This window comes from Cygnus olor, chromosome 23 (assembly GCF_009769625.2).
Source record: "Cygnus olor isolate bCygOlo1 chromosome 23, bCygOlo1.pri.v2, whole genome shotgun sequence".
NCBI classification, from domain to species: domain Eukaryota; kingdom Metazoa; phylum Chordata; class Aves; order Anseriformes; family Anatidae; genus Cygnus; species Cygnus olor.
Genome location: NC_049191.1, coordinates 1,398,769 through 1,415,146, shown reverse-complemented (window position 1 = coordinate 1,415,146; position 16,378 = coordinate 1,398,769). Strand labels below are relative to the sequence as shown.

The window sequence follows — 16,378 nt, the reverse complement described above, 5'->3', positions numbered from 1 at the left end:
CAGGCTGCTGGTGTCACCGGGCAGGCAAGGCCCCCTCCCGCGCCGCCCTGCCTAGGAGGAAGCCGGGCTCTCAGCTTCCCTGCGTTTCCTGGCTGCCTCTCGCCAAAAAACCCGTCCCTGACTCATCCTGGTGCGGGGGCTGCACCGTGGGGGCAGCCCCCCCCCCCCCCCCCCCGCCCCAGTTGCAGCAGCCCCTCTCCTGCTGCCCCCAGACCCCCAGAGCAGCCCTGGTCCATGGGGTCTCTGCTGGGATGGGGTTCAGGGATGTCCCCCCCGAGTGCCTGGCGTGCGGGGCGCGATCCCCGGGGAGCCCTCGGCTGCTCCCGGCGCTGCGCACGTCCGGCTCGCGTGCGCCCGGGGCTGCTTTGAAGCAGAGGCTTTGAAGGGGGAGCCAGGACGGGGCGAGCAGGAAAAGCCCCGCGCAGCCCCTGCCCTGCTGCCCCGGCTGCCGACAGTGTTTTCCGGGGTGGGTTTGGGGTCGCGCATCGTGCCCGCAGCGGGGTCTTTGCCCTGCCCTGCCCAGGGCCGTGCATCGCCACGGGGGGCTCAGGGTGCACCCCCCCCCACGGGGACGGCAGCGCCGTGCGATGGATGCAGCTCGGGTGAGCCCCTGCGTGGCCCTGCTGCTCTGAGCAAACGGGCACGGTGCCCCTGGGCTGGGCTCTTCGCACGGCTCCGGGTCACGTCTGCAGCCCCTGGGCTCGGCCCCGTGTCCCCAAGGCACGCGGGGACCTTGTCCCTCCCCAGAGCAGCCGCGGGTGGTGGCGGTGGCAGGGCGGGCACGCTGCCAGCCCGCTGCGCTCGCTGCCTCCCTCGCCCACGTGAGCCCAAGGTGCCCGGGCTGGACTTTGTCCTGCTCCACCTTGCCCCCCCCCCCCCCCCCCGTGTGTGCATGAGGCATGGAGAGGGGACACGCAGGGCCGGGGCGGGGGGGAAATGCCTGCGTCGGAGGGACTCAGCGAGCCGTGACCCTGCATCCCGCTGGGAGCCAGGTCGGCACGCCAAGAGCCAAGCCAAGCATGCCCGCAGGAAGGGGGCGAGCGCTGCTGCCCCCGCACACGAGCCCCCATCACCTGGGGGGGGGGGGGGGGCGGCAGGGGCTGCTGTGGGAGTGGGAAGGGGCCAGCTCTGTGCCCAGCAGCGCCCTGCAGCTCGCCGCATCCTCGCCTTCAGCCGCTGCCAGGGCGCTGCTGCCTGGCAGGAGCACAAGGACAGACCGGGAACGCGGGGCGGGGGGGGGGGGGGGGTGGGGATGGTCCTTTTCACCGGTGGCTCTGCTTTGTCCCCGAGGGTCTTGGAGAATTTGTGACTCACTCTGGATTCCTGTCCGCCCAGTCACGGAAAGGAGACAGCCGGGCTCCGGGCCGGACCCAGTTCCTTCCTGAGGCTCTCAGCAGCGCTCAGCAAGGCCGCGCTCGCAGGAAAAGCCGCATCTGAGAGCGGCGGCCGGGCAGCCGTCAGGATCCCGGCACGGGGGGGGGGGCTCTTGCAGGACCCTCCTGTGGGTGCCCCGAGCATCCCAACATCCCCAGCAGGACGCAGCCCTTGTTGTGCCCGCCGGGCTGGGGTGCCCCCAGGCTGTCAGCCCCCCCTGAGCCACCGCAGCCTCCCCCCGAGGCAGGAGCTCGGCCCGGGGACCCGGCTGGCCTCCCGCCGCTCGCCGTGCCTCCGTCCTGGCTGCCGGGAAGCATCTTCGAGGAATCCTTTGGCAGCGGCCGGGGGATGCTCCCGGGGCCAGAGGCAGGCAGCGAGCCCTGAGGATGCCAAAACCCCCATGGGGGGGGACAGGAGCCATAGGGTGGGCAAGCCCTGGGGGTGCACGGCCCCTCTCCCCCTCTGGCCGGGGGTCCTGGCGGTGGGGACATGGTGCTGGCACCAAGTGGCACTGGCCGCGTGCCTCGGGTGTTATGGGACATCCTGGGCTTGCACACACGCAGCAGCCGGGCTGCTGGGCGAGGGGGGGCACCTGCACCCCTCTGCACCCCCCACACCCTCCCCGGGCAGCGGGGAGCCCCGTGCCGGAGTGTGGATTGCTGGGGACCCCCAGCCTGGGAAGGACGGGGCGGGGGACTCAGAGCTCCCTCAGGACCACCTTTGCCCTCAGCACCTCCCTCTGCACGGCCCCCCGGGTCCCCCCAGTAACCGCCCCCCCCCCCCCCAGCAGGGTCCCCCACCCGGGAGGGGCCAGGGGTGCCGGGGCGCTGGGACCACCGGCACCGACCCCGCTGCGCCCGGGGTGGGACAGCGCGGCCCGGCCACCACCGCCGCCCCCGCGCCACCCCCGGGCCCAGCCCGGCCCGGCCACGATCGCGGCTGCCCCCCGGCACCTCCCCGGCCCCCCCCCCCCCCCCCCCGGGGCGCGGCTATCAGGGAGCGGCGGGGAGGCGCTCGGCGGCGGCGGCGGCGGAGGCGCGGAGCGGCGCGCACGGCGGGGCAGCAGGTAGGGGGCTGGGGGGCAGCGGGGGTCGTGGCCCGGGACCCCCCCGCACCGGGACCCGCTCCCTCTCCCCGAGGTCTCCCGGCAGCCGCGGGCTGAGCCCGGGGAACTCAGCGCAGCGCCCGCAGCCAGGGGCGCCCCCGGGGCCCCCCCCGTCCCGGCACAGCCGCGCCCCGCGGGGCTCAGCCCGGGTTTGGGGCGGGGGGGGCACGGGGCTGTCCCCCCACCCCCGGGGATCCCCTGTCCCGTGGGGGTTCTGCTCCTGGAGGGTGGGTTTTAGGGTCTGCGTGGGGAGCGGCACCCCGGAGGGAGGCGATGTCGGGGGCGTCGCAGTGGGGGCGCGGGGCTGGGGGCCGGGACCCCCACTGAGGAGCTGCTTGGAGGTCGGGTGGGAGCTGGGAAAGGTGAAGGTTTGGGGCATTGCGCACACCAGCAGGGGCACAGCCACCTTGCGCGGGCACAAAGCACCCCCCAAAATGCCCCCCAGTTGCTCCCCTTACCCCCCAGCTCCCACCCACTGGGAGCAGCTCCCCCAAAGGACATCGGTGCGGGGTCTGGGGTCGGTCCCCGCTCACTGCCCCGTCCCCGCAGCGGCTGCAGGTCGGGGACATCGCCGGCACCATGCGCCTGCCGTGGGCCCTGCTCTGCCTCTGGCTGCTGGCGGGGGCGGCCGGGGCTGCCCGGGCACGCACGCGCCGGGAGCTGGCCCCCGGCTTGTACGAGCACGGCGTCTATGATGCCGGCGGCTCCTACTGCCAGCGAGGGGACGTCTGCTGCCACGGCCGGGACGACGGCTGCACCGTGCCCTACCTCGACACCATCTGCTACTGCGACCTCTTCTGCAACCGCACCGTCTCCGACTGCTGCCCTGACTTCTGGGAGTACTGCCTGGGCATCCCGGCCCCCTTCCCCAAAGTCCAAGGTGAGGCGGCCCCCCCCCCCCCCATACCCACCCCTGCAGCAGTGGGTGCGTGCTGGGGTGCCCGACGCGGGTGCCCGATGTGCTGTGCAGTGCCAGCGTGGCTGTGGAGTTGTGCCGGACCCCCCCCCCCCCCAGAGCTACAGAAACTCCTGCAAACTGCGCGGGCTGGGGCTGGGGTCCCTGCAAGGGGGCTGGAGCAGCGCCCAGCCCGACTCGTGCGGGTCTCCGTGGGGCAGGAAGGCAGAGGGGCAGCGCTGGGGCACGCACCTGCGGGCAGAGCCGGGCCGGATGGTGCTGGGCTGCCCCGGTCATGTCTGGGGCACGGGGACGCCGGCCCTGACTTCACCCGGGTGGCAGCTGAGGCGGGCGGGGGCGAGCCGGGGCTGCCCCGCCGCGCAGCACAAGGCTCTCTCTCAAGTCCCCGCGGAGCAGAGCCAGCTCCGGGGATCAGTGGCCCCTTTATCCTGGCCCCGCCAGGCTGTGCGTGCGAGGCCGGCTGTGCCGGGCAGCCCCAGGCTTAACCCTCCTGGTGCTGAGCCAGCCCCGCGCCCACCCCGCCGCCCCCCTCCTGCTCCCCAACCCCATGCTGGTCGGGCGCACGGCTCTACGGCTGCCCAGCACCTTTAGGGCTCACGTTCGGTTTCCCTTTGGTGGTTTTTGGGGGGGCTGGGTGCCCGGCAGGACCCTCTGCAGCCGTGCGCTCACCCGGGCTCTCCTCTTTCCCGTCCAGGCTGCGCCCGCGCCGGCCGCACCTACCCCAGCGGGGCCACGTACCGGGAGAACTGCAACCTGTGGTGAGTGCCCCCTGTGCCACGCCGCCACCGGCAGCACCGGCACCACGGGCTCAGCACCGGGGCGAGGGCGGCAGGGGCTGCCCGCAGCCGGTTGGGGCGCGCGGGGCCACGCTGGGTGGTGGGGACCGGTGCCAAACGCCTTCGTCCTGGCGCATTCGGAGCGCAGAGCCCGGGGCCTTGGGCTGCTCCCAAGTTTCAGCGCACGCCTCGGTGGGAGCCGCTCGCTCGTGGGGCAGCGTGCGGCCGCGCAGAAGTGGGCTGGGGCTGCCGGGGCTTCTCTGCTCCCAGCCCAGCTTGCCCCAGCCTGCTTTGGGTGGGGGTCCGGCCCCGTCCTGCTCCGGCGCCTGCGCTGCGTGCCGGCAGCTCGCTGTTTGTGCTGGCGAGCAGCGTGGGGTTTATCTGGAAACCGGCTGCGGTGGTATTGCTGGCATCCCAGAGCTGGGGAACGGGGAACCTGCGGGCGCAGATCTGCCCTGAGACGAGGAGCAAACATACCTGGGCGGGCTGGCTCGGCGCGATGCGGCCGATAAGGGGAATCAAAGGCTCCGGCTGGGGCATGAGCGCGCGTGTGCGTGCCCGTGGGTGCTTGCACGTGCGTGCAGGCGCGCCTGCGTGCCCGAGCAGCCCGCTGGGGCTGGAGGTGAGAGGCCAGCCCGCCCCGCGCAGCCGTGCAGGAGGGCATGGGCTGAGCCGAGCCCTCCCCGAAGCTGCCCGGCACTTCTCCGGGACCGCAGCGCGGAGGCACGCGGGGCTGGAGGCCATTCCCGAGCTCCCTAGGAGAGGTCGAGCCCCCCCGAGCCCTGTGCTCGGAGAACTGGTGCCTCTGCCGGGAAACTTCCCCTGCCCAGCTGGCCCCCAGGGGCTGCGGCTCCTCTGCCAAAACCTTCTTCCCCCGCACTTGGAACACGGAGAGCAATTCCTGCAGTTCTTTGCACTGACCCGGTCCTTTCCCGGCTCCAACAGGGCCGGGGCAATTGGGGACGGGGGGGAAATGCGAAGCCTGGGAGACGCAGATGGGGCTGGAGCCCAGGGAGCTGCTGAGGGTGCCCAGCTGCACCCCACTATGCCCCAGGTCTGCCCCCGAGGGGCTCCCACGGGCTGGGCCACCCAGAGCCTGTCCCCAGGCAGTTAACGGCAAGGCACGGGGTCAGCCGGGCTGCGAGGGGAGCAGGGCTCGCAAGGCATCTTAGGGGCTTTTTCCTTTGCCTCCCAGCACTTGGCTGTGCCTGGAGAGGGCTGCGTGGGGCAGAAAGGGGGGGGGATTCGCACCCCCTGCTCCGAGCCTGGCTTCGCCGAGGGATTTGTCCCCTGCACGGGGAGGGACGTGGGGGCTGGAGGGGACGGCCGGATTGTGGCAGGGCCATGGTGGGAGCTGGGTCCTGGAGGCTGCTCCTGACCCTGCTGGGGTGGCTGCCCTGGGACGGGGACGGGGATAGGGATGGGGACGGGGATAGGGATGGGAACGGGGACGGGGAACGGGGATGGGGATGGGAACGGGGACGGGGATGGGGATGGGGACAGGGACGGGGACGGGGATGGGATGGTGATGGGGATGGGATGGGAACGGGGACGTTGCCACCATCGGGGCACAAGGAGCAAGGAGCAGGGCCGCTCCGGCCGCAGCTGGGCTCCTTAAAAGGGAAGAGTGCCGGGAGCTCGGGCAGCAGGGAGGGATGCCGAGCATTGCTCGCCGTGCGGGGGGAGCGCCGCCGGGGGCTCCCCGCGGGGACACGGCCCCCACCACCCCCTCTCCGGGTCCCCCGTGGGCTCTGCGGTGCTCCCAGCTGACCTGGGCAGCGTGGCCAGCCCCGAGGGGACGGCCGGCCCCGAGTCCCCCTCCCTGGGCTGGCGTCCAAGCCCCACTCTGATGTTTGCAGGCCTGGCGGGTTTTCAGCTGATTTTCCATCCCATGCTCTGCCTGCCCTGGGGGCTCCTTCGGGGACCAGGGAGGGGCGGTGCGGGGGGGGGGGTACACGGCCACCAGCCCCCCGCAGCAGCAGCCCCCTGCCCTCCCTCAGTGTCCGTGGGTGCCCAGCTGGGTGGGAGCAGCGCCAGCGTGGGGACCCCCAGCGTCCATGGGGTGCTGCCCCCCTCCACTGACTGTGCTGCCCCCCCCCCCCCCCCCCCCCCAGCACCTGCAGCCCCGCGGGGCAGTGGCAGTGCGAGGACAACGCCTGCCTCGTGGACGGGGACCTCATCGATGCCATCAACAGGGGCAACTACGGGTAAGGGCACGTGCGGGGCAGAGAGGTCCCAGATGGGGATGGGGATGGGGGGGGGGTGTCTCGCCCCCCCCCCCCCCCCCACCTTGGTGCTTTTGGGGTGCCCCTGACGCCGCTCCCGTGCAGCTGGAGGGCCGCCAACTACAGCCAGTTCTGGGGGATGACGCTGGAGGACGGGATCCGCTACCGCCTGGGCACCTTCCGCCCGCCGCCCACCGTCATGAACATGAACGAGATGCACGTGAGTCCGAGCCCCGCGCCCCCCCCCCCCCCCCCCCCCCCCGCGGCCCCCCCCCGAGGCAGCCCCCGGGGCCCACACGGGGAAACTGAGGCACGCGTTCCCCTCGCTGGCAGCGTCCCCGCGGGGTCCCCGTCCCCGCGAGGGGCTCAGCACCCGGCGTGGAGGCGGGGAAGGGGCCGCGGGCAGCCCCCGCTGTTTGGAGACGGCAGCTCAGCACATTCCCCCCCGCGCAATCCCCGGGCTGCCGCTGTTGTTTTTGCCCCGCTGCTCCTCGCTGCGTTCCCATCGGAAAGCCGGCCCCGCGGCTGCTGAGTCGGCAGAGCCGGGGGGGTGCAGGCGCTTCGGTGCCCCCGAGCTGCAGCTGACAGCAGCCCCGGGGAGGGGGTGGGCAGCAGACGGGGTCCCCCGGGGTGGTCCCGCTCGCCCCACGCAAACTCCGTGGTGGGGGGGTCCATGGGGAGCAGGATGGAGCATCCCAAGGGGGCGTCCAACATCAGCAGCACGTTGTTGGGACCTGGGGGCTCTGCCCCTGCCATGCCAGGAACCGGGACCCCCCCCCCGGGGCCGGGCTGCCCCCCCCCAGGAGCGAGCCAAGCTTGCGGCGCACGCCCAGCACCGTGGCCTTGACTCCTGGCGAGGTTTAATTTTAGCGGCGTTTCCTGCGCTGGGACGAGCCGGGTGCCGCAGCCTCCCCAGGAAGGCCGAGCCGTGCGTGGCCGGGGCGGGGGCACCGTCCCCCCCCCCCCCCCGAAAAGGAAATGCCGGGCGTGAGTCAGCCGCAGGGTCAGGGAGGGCAGCGACAGCCAGAGGCCACAAGGAGGGCCACCCCCGCGCCCCGTGGCGCGCACTCACGCCACCCCTGCTGGCACCCGAGGCCGGATGCTGAGTGCTGGTGCAGCCGGGGCTGAGCCCAAATTTAGGAAAGGAGACGGGTCCTCGGGTGGGGGGCACTTGTATCCTGTGCCCCCCCCCCCCACCCCCCCCCCCACCACAAGTCATACTCAACCAGGGGCTGCGGGGGTCCCCAGCCCAAGGGGTCCGACCCCATTATGTCTGCAGTGGGGCTGGGGGTTCAATGCAGGGCAGTGGAGCACGGCTTTGGGGATGCCCTGGAAGGGGAGGGAGTTGGGGGGGGGGGGGGGTTGGGGATGGTCCCCGTGCCTTGAGCACCCCCTGCCTCCGCAGATGGCCATGGACTCCAACGAGGTGCTGCCCCGCCACTTCGACGCAGCCACCAAGTGGCCCGGGATGATCCATGAGCCCCTGGACCAGGGCAACTGCGCCGGCTCCTGGGCGTTCTCCACGGCCGGTGAGGGGCACCGGGACGGGACGGGGCGGGATGGGATGGGATGGGGTGGGGTGGGGTGGGGTGGCCTTTGGGGACAGGGACTGGAGGGACTGGAGCCGGCACCCTTGGAGGTGGGGAGCGGGGCAGGACCCCGGCGAGCTGCCACCAGCCCTGACCACCCTGTGCTCGCCCCCAGCCGTCGCCTCCGACCGCATCTCCATCCACTCCATGGGGCACATGACGCCCTCCCTGTCACCCCAAAACCTCCTGTCCTGCGACACCCGCAACCAGCGGGGCTGCAGCGGGGGACGGCTGGACGGTGCCTGGTGGTACCTGCGCAGGAGGGGGTGAGTGGGGACAGGGCTGGGTGCGGGACCGGGGGCTGCCAACCCTGGTGGGGACAGGGATGGGTTGGGGATGGGATGGGATGGGATGGGATGGGATGGGATGGGATGGGATGGGATGGGATGGGATGGGATGGGGTGAGGTGGGGTGGGGATGGGTCCTTCCGCTCCTCACGTCCTTGTCCCTCGCTCAGGGTGGTGACGGACGAGTGCTACCCCTTCACCAGCCCGGAGAGCCAGCCGGCGGCGCAGCCCTGCATGATGCACAGCCGCTCCACGGGCCGGGGCAAGCGGCAGGCCACGGCGCGCTGCCCCAACCCCCAGACCCACGCCAACGACATCTACCAGTCCACCCCCGCCTACCGCCTCGCCTCCAGCGTGAGCACCCATGGGACCCGGGTCTGGGGCGCACTGGGTGCTGCGGGGGCAACGGGAGCCGTGCCGGGAGCAGGGGAGGGAAATGGGGGGACACCCGCTGCAGCCCCCCCGGGGCAGCTCTGCCCTGCGGTACCCGGGTGGGACGTGGGGCATCTCCAAGGGGATTTGGGGTCACCCTGCTGGGTGCCTCTGTGTGCCCCCTGGGGTGCTGGGGAGGGCAGAAGCTGGGGGGGGGGGGGGGGTGGCGCTCTGCCCTGGGTACTCGCCGTGCCCCGGTACCAGCCGGCTCCGTGCTTGCAGGAGAAGGAGATCATGAAGGAGCTGCTGGAGAATGGCCCCGTGCAAGGTAAGGAGCTGGCGGGGGCACTGAGCCCTAAATTCGGGGGGGGGGGGGGGGGGGTCTGCTGCCCGAGGGGACTGGAGCTGGGACAGCTCAGGACCGGCCGTGGGGCTGGGCCCCCCCCCCCCCCCCCCCCCCCCCCCCCCCCCCCCCCCCCGGCTTGGCTGCTGGCGCTGCTGAACGCCGTCACGCTGCCCTCCCGGCGGGCCGGCTGCTCATTAACTCCTGAGTTAATCTCCATCTCGGCACCTGCTTTGACTTGATTTGATTTTTTTTTTAATCCCTCTCCCTCCCACCGGCGGAGCCTTGGCGCAGCCCCGGTCCTCTGCACGCGTCCTGCTCCTGGGGGGCCGGGGGGGGGGACGCTGAGCGCCGGGTGCTCGGCGCCTGTCCCCCCCCCAAGCCCTCTGCTCCTGCCCGCAGCCATCCTGGAGGTGCACGAGGATTTCTTCCTGTACCGCGGCGGGATCTATCGGCACACGCCCGTGGCCGAGGGGAAGGGGCCGAAGCACCAGCGGCACGGGACCCACTCGGTCAAAATCACCGGGTAGGGGCGGGGGGCTCGGGGGGGCTGGGAGGGGGGTGCAGGGGGGTGCAGGAGCCTGGCGCTGGTGCTGGAGCTGGTGCTGGCGCTGGTGCTGGTTCTGGAGCTGGTTCTGGAGCTGGTTCTGGTGCTGGTGCTGGTTCTGGTGCTGGTGCTGGTTCTGGAGCTGGTTCTGGAGCTGGTGCTGGTTCTGGTGCTGGTGCTGGTTCTGGTGCTGGTTCTGGAGCTGGTTCTGGAGCTGGTGCTGGTGCTGGTGCTGGTTCTGGAGCTGGTTCTGGTTCTGGTGCTGGTGCTGGTTCTGGTGCTGGTTCTGGTGCTGGTTCTGGAGCTGGTGCTGGTGCTGGTTCTGGAGCTGGAGCTGGTTCTGGTTCTGGAGCTGGTTCTGGTGCTGGTGCTGGTTCTGGTGCTGGAGCTGGTTCTGGTGCTGGAGCTGGTTCTGGTGCTGGTTCTGGTGCTGGTTCTGGAGCTGGTGCTGGTGCTGGTTCTGGAGCTGGTTCTGGTTCTGGAGCTGGTTCTGGTGCTGGAGCTGGTTCTGGTGCTGGAGCTGGCGCTGGCGCTGGCGCTGGAGCAGCGTTTCCTTCGGGGGAGGAAAGGCGTCCCCTTCCTGCGGAGCAGGGAGAGGAAGGGGCCGGGAGGGAAGGTGCTGAGCTGGGTGCTGGTGCTGGCCCCGGGGCCACCACTGACACGAGTGCGTGGTGCTCAGCACCAGAGCAGGATTGGCGGTGCAGAGCCCGGGGGCAGCCCCAGCCATGCGGTGCGCTCCCCCTGCCCCGATCCCAGCCGTCAGGAAACGGGGGGGGGGGGGGGGGGGGGGTGGTGGTTCACAGCCCCCCCCGTGATCACAGCACTGGGGGGGCAAACGAGTGCTGCCCCCCCCAAGTGCAGCCCCGGGGCGGGGGGGGGGGGGGGGGGATCCCCGCTTACCCCCTGCCCTCCTGCTGCAGGTGGGGCGAGGAGCAGCTGCCCGACGGCCAGACCCTAAAATACTGGGTGAGTTTTGGGGGGGGGGGGGGGGGGGGGGGGGGGGGCACGAGCCCACCGGGGCTCAGCCTCCCGCTTCGAGGCTTGCACCCAGCGAGGCTGCAGGCAGCGGGGACGGGGGTCGGGGAGGGGGGGGGGGGGGTCGGGGGTCGGGGGGTCCTGGCACTGAGCAGAAGCCGTGTGTCCCCCCCCCCAGACGGCGGCCAACTCGTGGGGAAGGGCATGGGGCGAGGACGGGCGCTTCCGCATCGCCCGCGGCGTCAACGAGTGCGAGGTGGAGAGCTTCGTGGTGGGCGTCTGGGGCCGCGTCGGCATGGAGGACGTGCCCCACAAGTGAGCGCCCCGCTGCCCCCCCCAGAGATGGCCTTGACCCCACCGCAGCCCCCCCCCCCCCAGCCTCTTCCCCGCTGGGGTCAACCGGGGTCAGGCCCCCCCCCCCCTCCGGTGCCGTGCCCCGGGTGCTGACACAGCGGCTGGGTGCAGCGGGGCGTGCACGGGGGGGGGGGGGGCGTGAGGCCGGGGGGGGGGGCACCCCGCTGCCTGTGGGATTTACCCGTTAATCCCCCCCGCCCCCCCCCCGGGCTCAGCGGGCTCTTTGTCGGCAGCCGGGGGCTCTTCAAAGGCGGCCACCCCCTGCCCCAGCCCGTGCTGGCGGCTGAGCCCCCCCCGGCCCCGTTATGTGCAGGCGGTGCCCCCAGCTGAGCCCCCCCCCCCCCCCCCCAATCACATGCAGGGGGTGCTGCAGTGGGACCCCCCCCCCACACCCCAGGTATGGTTCCTGCATCCCCTTATTCCCCCCCCCCCACCAGTTCCCTGGGCAGCCCTGGGGCGGGGGGGGGGGGTAACACAGCACCGCACAGCCGGGGGGGTTCCTCTGTGCCCCCAAGGGATGGAGGAGCCCCCCTCAGGGCTGGGTGCTGCTGGCACCCAGGGGTGTGGGGGGGGGTCCACTGTGGCCCCCCCCCCCCGGCTCGTCCCGATGGTGCTAAGGGCTTTTTGTGCAGGGACGTGGCCCTGGGGACACCACAGCCCCCCCCCCCCCCCCCCCCCCCCCCCCCCCCCCCCCCCCCCCCCCCCCCCCCCCGCCGTGTCCCCATGGGGCCGCAGCTGTGTCCAGAGCAGCCGCACAGCCCCCCCCCCCCCCCCCCACTTCCCTTCCCTCCTCCCCCACCCCCACCTCCCCCCCGCCGGGCTGTACTTTTAAACCTTTTTTTTTGTTGTTGTTTTTTTTTGTATTTATTTTTGCTTTTTAATATTTGTAAATAAACTCCTGGAAGCCTCCCGGGAGCTGCCCCATCCCACCCGGCTGGCTGCGGGCGCGTGGCCCCGCAGGGTGCGGGCTTGAAGGTGGGTGGGTGGGGGGGGGGGGAACGGACTCCCCCCGGGTTTGGGGTGTGTGTGTGGGGGGGGGTCAGCACCTGGAAGGGCTGCGGGGGCCCGATAAGGGCGGCATTGTCCGGCCGCCTTCCTGTTTTGCCGGGACGCGGTGACCTCGGCGGGCGCGCAGCCGCAGCGGGGCCACGCGGGATCGAGGGGTTGGGTGCATGGGGAGAGCGGGTGTAGGGCTTCGGGGGGGGGGGGGGGCGTCCCGAGGTTTCGGGGTGGGGGGTGGGGGGGGTGGGGGGATCCCAGCGCTGACGGCGTCAAAGGTGAGGCAGGGGCTGCTCAGAGCTCGCGTGCTGTAGGGTGCTGCTGCCGTGCCTGTGCTCACACCCGTGTCCGTGCCCATCCCGCGCCCGTGTCCCTCCTCGCACCCATCCCACCTCCGCACCCATCCCATCCCCGTCCCCGCGTCCATCCCACCCCTTTGTCCATCCCGCCCCCACGTCCTCATCCACCCCGTCCCCACGTCCGTGTCCATCCCGTCCCCACGTCCACCCCATCCCCACACCCATCCCCATCCCATCCCCGTCCCCATCCCCACGTCCATCCCGTCCCCACATCCACCCCGCACCCATTCCCCCGCCCACACCGGGCCCCAACAGCTCAGGGAGGTGCTGGTGTGCAGGATGCGGCCCTGCAGCAGGAGGGGCTGCCCCTGCTCAGCACCCTCAGACAGCACCCAGGGCGTCGCACCTGCTCGGCTGCCCCCTGCCCCCTTCACACCCCACTGCGTTCGCTTTATTATTTGCATTTTCTCTTTTTTTTTTTTTTCCTTTTTTGTTTTTAATTTGCATTCAGTTTTGCTCTGAGCCCCGAAGCCCTGGCTCTGATCCCCCCCCCCCCCCCCCCAGCGTGGAGTGGGGCGGCACCTGGTGGTGGCAGCCTGCCCTGCACAGCCACCCGGATAAAAACCCGTATACACAGGATACGCACGTGGATTTGGGTGTGCGTGTGCACACACACACGCGCGTATGTACGTGCACAGACCTGTGGACATGGCTATCTCAGCGTGCATTTACACGAGCGGGTATAAACGCACACAGCCCCACGCGCCAGCCCAGCCCCTGCGTGCCTGCGGCCCGGAGCTGCCTGCTCTGAACTCGTCTGAAAGAGCCAAAATCCCCTCCCAAAATAGGCCAGGAACGGCCTCGCTCCCCGGAGCACGGCTCCAACTATTTTTGGAATTAGCAGTGGTACTCCAGAAGTCCCACCTTTGGCTGACGTTTAGAAAAATACCAAAGGCTAGTTAGCGCTTCTGGGGGAATCAGAGAACTTACTTTGCTTTAAAATCTTTTCATTAAAAAAAAAAAAATAAAAAATCCTTCAAATATGTGGAAGGCACGTGGCTTTCACAGACCCTTCTGAGCTACTTCCCATTAAGGTCAATTAAAACAACAATTACATGGACGTCATTTTAGAAGCAGAGGAAGCCTTTGCGCTGGTCACCTCTACTTTCTTGGCTGCGCCTCAGAAGGGGAACAGAGCATGGCGTTTCCCGTAAATTAATACAAAAAAGGTAAAGAATGGACTTTATGAAAGCGAAGGGAGGTGTCCCCACAGCAATGTGTCTTACGGCCGAGGCGTCCCGGCAGCTGATCTCGTTGCAGCTCTCCTCCTGTGCAGCCCTGCCCGGGGCTGATCCTGCACCCCAGAACAACGCCAGGGGTGTGGGTGCAGGACACGGCCCCGTGGTTTGGGGGGGTGGGGGGGCCCAGCACCCACTGCTGGGGCAGAGCAGGGCAGGGCAGCAGGCGAGCTCAGCCAGCGCCCCACAGACAGCCCAGCCAGGAGAACAGCGCGCGGGGTATTTTATTCCAGAGCTGTACACACAGGCTGTAACCGCTCCCCAGCTTGGCTTCCACAGGCAGAAAGAAACCGAGAGACGTTGGCAACGAGGGACCCGCCCGCCGCCCGTGAGCTGCACGAGGTGGCCCCGGGTTCCCGCCCGATTTTGGGTCTGGCAGGGGAAGATCCAGGCGTTCCCCGGAGGCATGGCACAGGCTCACTCCTGGTTTGGCCGTCGCACCGTGTGGCACAGCTCCGGGGCAGCAGAACCGCGCTGCGGCGCGGAGACACCCGCTGCCATCGAGCGGGGACCGGGACCGGGAGCTGGGAGGCACCGGCAGGGCTCGGGGGGTGGTCCCGGGGCAGGGGAGGCGGTCGGGGGGGGCGCAGCGAGGGGCCGGGACGGCCGCTGCTGCCCGAAACGTGGGCCTGGGGCGTCACAACATGCGGGTGACCACCATGGTGAGGAAGTCCTCGTAGCTGAGGCGCACGTTGCCCACCAGCGCCGTGTCCTTCTCGCGGAAGGCCTCGGTGGTGCTCTGGAGCTGCATGCAGATGTGGATGAAGCGGTCGAGCTGGATGCTGGGGTCGGGCGACCTCGGGGCGTAGCGGGACAGCAGCAGCTGGCTGAACTGGGGGCTCAGGTTGTAGCCCATCTGGGAGAAGGCTGGGGGCGAGAAGCACGCGGGTTAAACCCCTCTGAGAAGGGCGACGGTGCCCTCCCTGCCTCGTGCACACCCGTCCCCACCGCCCCGCGGTGATCCCAGGGCACTTCAGAGCACGGCCGGGCTCTTGGGAGGGAGGAACCAAATCGAGGCCCAGATTCCAGGGATGTTTCTCTTCCATTAGCCACGCACACCCAAGGGCTCCTCCCAGAACAGAGGGCTTAGCCACAGCCGTTCAGGAGAACAACAGGAGGAGGGCTTTTCCTGCGGACTGGAGTTCATAACACGGCCGGGCTGCAGCTCCTGGTGCCCTCCCCGTGGGCAGGGCAGCTCCTCAAGTCCTCGCTCTGCAGAGCGGCCCCGTGCAGGGGGGGACTCCCAGCCCCATGGCAGGGACAGAGCCGGGCCGGGCTGGAAACCAGCGGCGGGCAGAGCGATAACCCCCGGAGAGCGCGCATTCGGTGCCCCTGCCCCTCGCCCACCTTGCTGCAGCTCGCTGAAGCTGATGGAGCCCGAGCGGTCCCTGTCGAACTGCTGGAAGAGGTTCCTCCACTGCTGGATGAAGCGCAGCAGGGCCGAGAAGCCGTACACGTCGATGCGACCGGAGCGGGTCCTGTCGAACGTGTCTGGGGAGGGAAAAAGGCACGGGGGAGGGCGGTGAGGAGCGGAGCGAGGCCGTGCTGCCGGGGCTCCCGGGTGCTCCCGGTTCTCCTGCCGGCCCCGAGCGGCCCCGGGAGCCCCGGAGCGGCCCCGGTGCTCACTCACTGATCATCAGCAGGCAGGTCTCGTCGTCGAACGCCGTCCAGTTGGAGTTGAGCAGCGCCTGCTTCAGCTCCCGCACCGAGATGTGGCCGCTGCCGTCCGCGTCCACGGCCTGGAACCAGGCGAAGGCCTCGGGCTCCACGCCCGGCGGGGCGCAGCCTGCGGGGAGGCGCCGTCAGTGGGCACCGGGCCCGGTCCGGTTCACCCCGGGGGGGGGGGGGGGCGGTCCCCGCGGCCGAACTCACCTGGGGGGGCGGCCCCGCCGGGGGCCTGCCCGTACGGCTGCCCGTAGGGGGCTCCGGGCCCGCCGCCGTAGGGGCCGCCGGGGTACGGCCCGGCCTGTCCTGCACCGGGGCAGCCCTGGGGGAGGGGAAAACGGCGCGGTCGGGGGCGGCACCGGGACCCCCCGGTCCCCGCTTGGACCCCCCAGGCCTCGACCCCGGGACCCCCCGGGGCTCCCCTGGTCTTCCCGGGACCCCCCCGGTCCTCTCCGGGACCCCCGAATCCCCCCCGGGATCGTTCCGGGACCCCCCCGGTCCTCTCCGGGACCCCCGAATCGCCCCCGGGATCGTTCCGGGACCCCCCCGGGACCCCCGAACCCCCCCCGGGATCGTTCCGGGACCCCCAGGCCCCGGCCCCGGGACCCCCCCGGTCCTCCCCGGGACCCCCGAATCCCCCCCGGTCCCCTCTGGGACCCCCCGGCCCCAGCCCCACCTGTCCCGGAAACGCCGCCATGATTCCGCCACCGCCGCCGCTGCCGCTGACACCGCCCCGGTTCCGCCTCCTGACGTCACGAGCGTCCCGCCCTCCCATTGGTTGCACCGCGCGGATGAGCCCAGCGAGGTCCCGCCCACGCTCTGGGTGTGGACGGGGTGGGCGGGGCCTCCTCGGGCTTAAAGCGGCGATGGGTGGTGGGAGCAGTGGGGCCCACAGAGGAGGGAGACCCCTGGGGTCCGCCGGGCCGGGGTCCCACGGGGCCCTCCCAGGGCCTGCAGCAGCAGCCCAGGGTCCCCCCCCAGTTCCCCCACATCAGGCCCAGGATCATCACCACCACCACCACCACCACCATCATCGACATCATTGACATCCCCATCACCACCCCCACCCCCATCACCACCATCATCATCATCATCACCGCTACCATCCCCATCGTCACCACCACCCCCATCGTCATCATCACCACCATCATCATCATCATCGGCATCATTGACATCCCCATCACCACCGTCCCCATCGTCACCATCATCATCATCACCATCATCAACATCATCACCATCATCATCGCCATCATC

At 70.9% G+C, this 16,378-nt stretch overlaps 2 protein-coding genes across 2 annotated transcripts; one reads left to right on the top strand and one right to left on the bottom strand.

The window, feature by feature from the left end:
* Nucleotides 1-2,384: 2,384 nt before the first annotated feature.
* On the top strand, nucleotides 2,385-11,006 carry TINAGL1 (tubulointerstitial nephritis antigen like 1). The gene is made up of 12 exons (XM_040535231.1): nucleotides 2,385-2,440; nucleotides 3,029-3,359; nucleotides 4,090-4,153; nucleotides 6,286-6,378; nucleotides 6,502-6,616; nucleotides 7,802-7,925; nucleotides 8,101-8,251; nucleotides 8,443-8,626; nucleotides 8,927-8,972; nucleotides 9,390-9,513; nucleotides 10,455-10,500; nucleotides 10,688-11,006. Exons 2-12 carry the CDS (start codon nucleotides 3,059-3,061, stop codon nucleotides 10,826-10,828), a joined length of 1,389 nt encoding a protein of 462 aa, XP_040391165.1. The 5' UTR covers nucleotides 2,385-2,440; nucleotides 3,029-3,058; the 3' UTR covers nucleotides 10,829-11,006.
* A 2,659-nt stretch (nucleotides 11,007-13,665) lies between these two features.
* Nucleotides 13,666-15,951, bottom strand: PEF1 (penta-EF-hand domain containing 1). Its single transcript, XM_040535184.1, has 5 exons — nucleotides 15,801-15,951; nucleotides 15,332-15,446; nucleotides 15,090-15,245; nucleotides 14,807-14,950; nucleotides 13,666-14,326 (listed from the first exon to the last, which is right to left on the bottom strand). The coding sequence occupies exons 1-5, from the start codon at nucleotides 15,897-15,899 to the stop codon at nucleotides 14,097-14,099; spliced, it is 744 nt and encodes a 247-aa protein (XP_040391118.1). The 5' UTR covers nucleotides 15,900-15,951; the 3' UTR covers nucleotides 13,666-14,096.
* Between the last annotated feature and the right edge of the window lie 427 nt (nucleotides 15,952-16,378).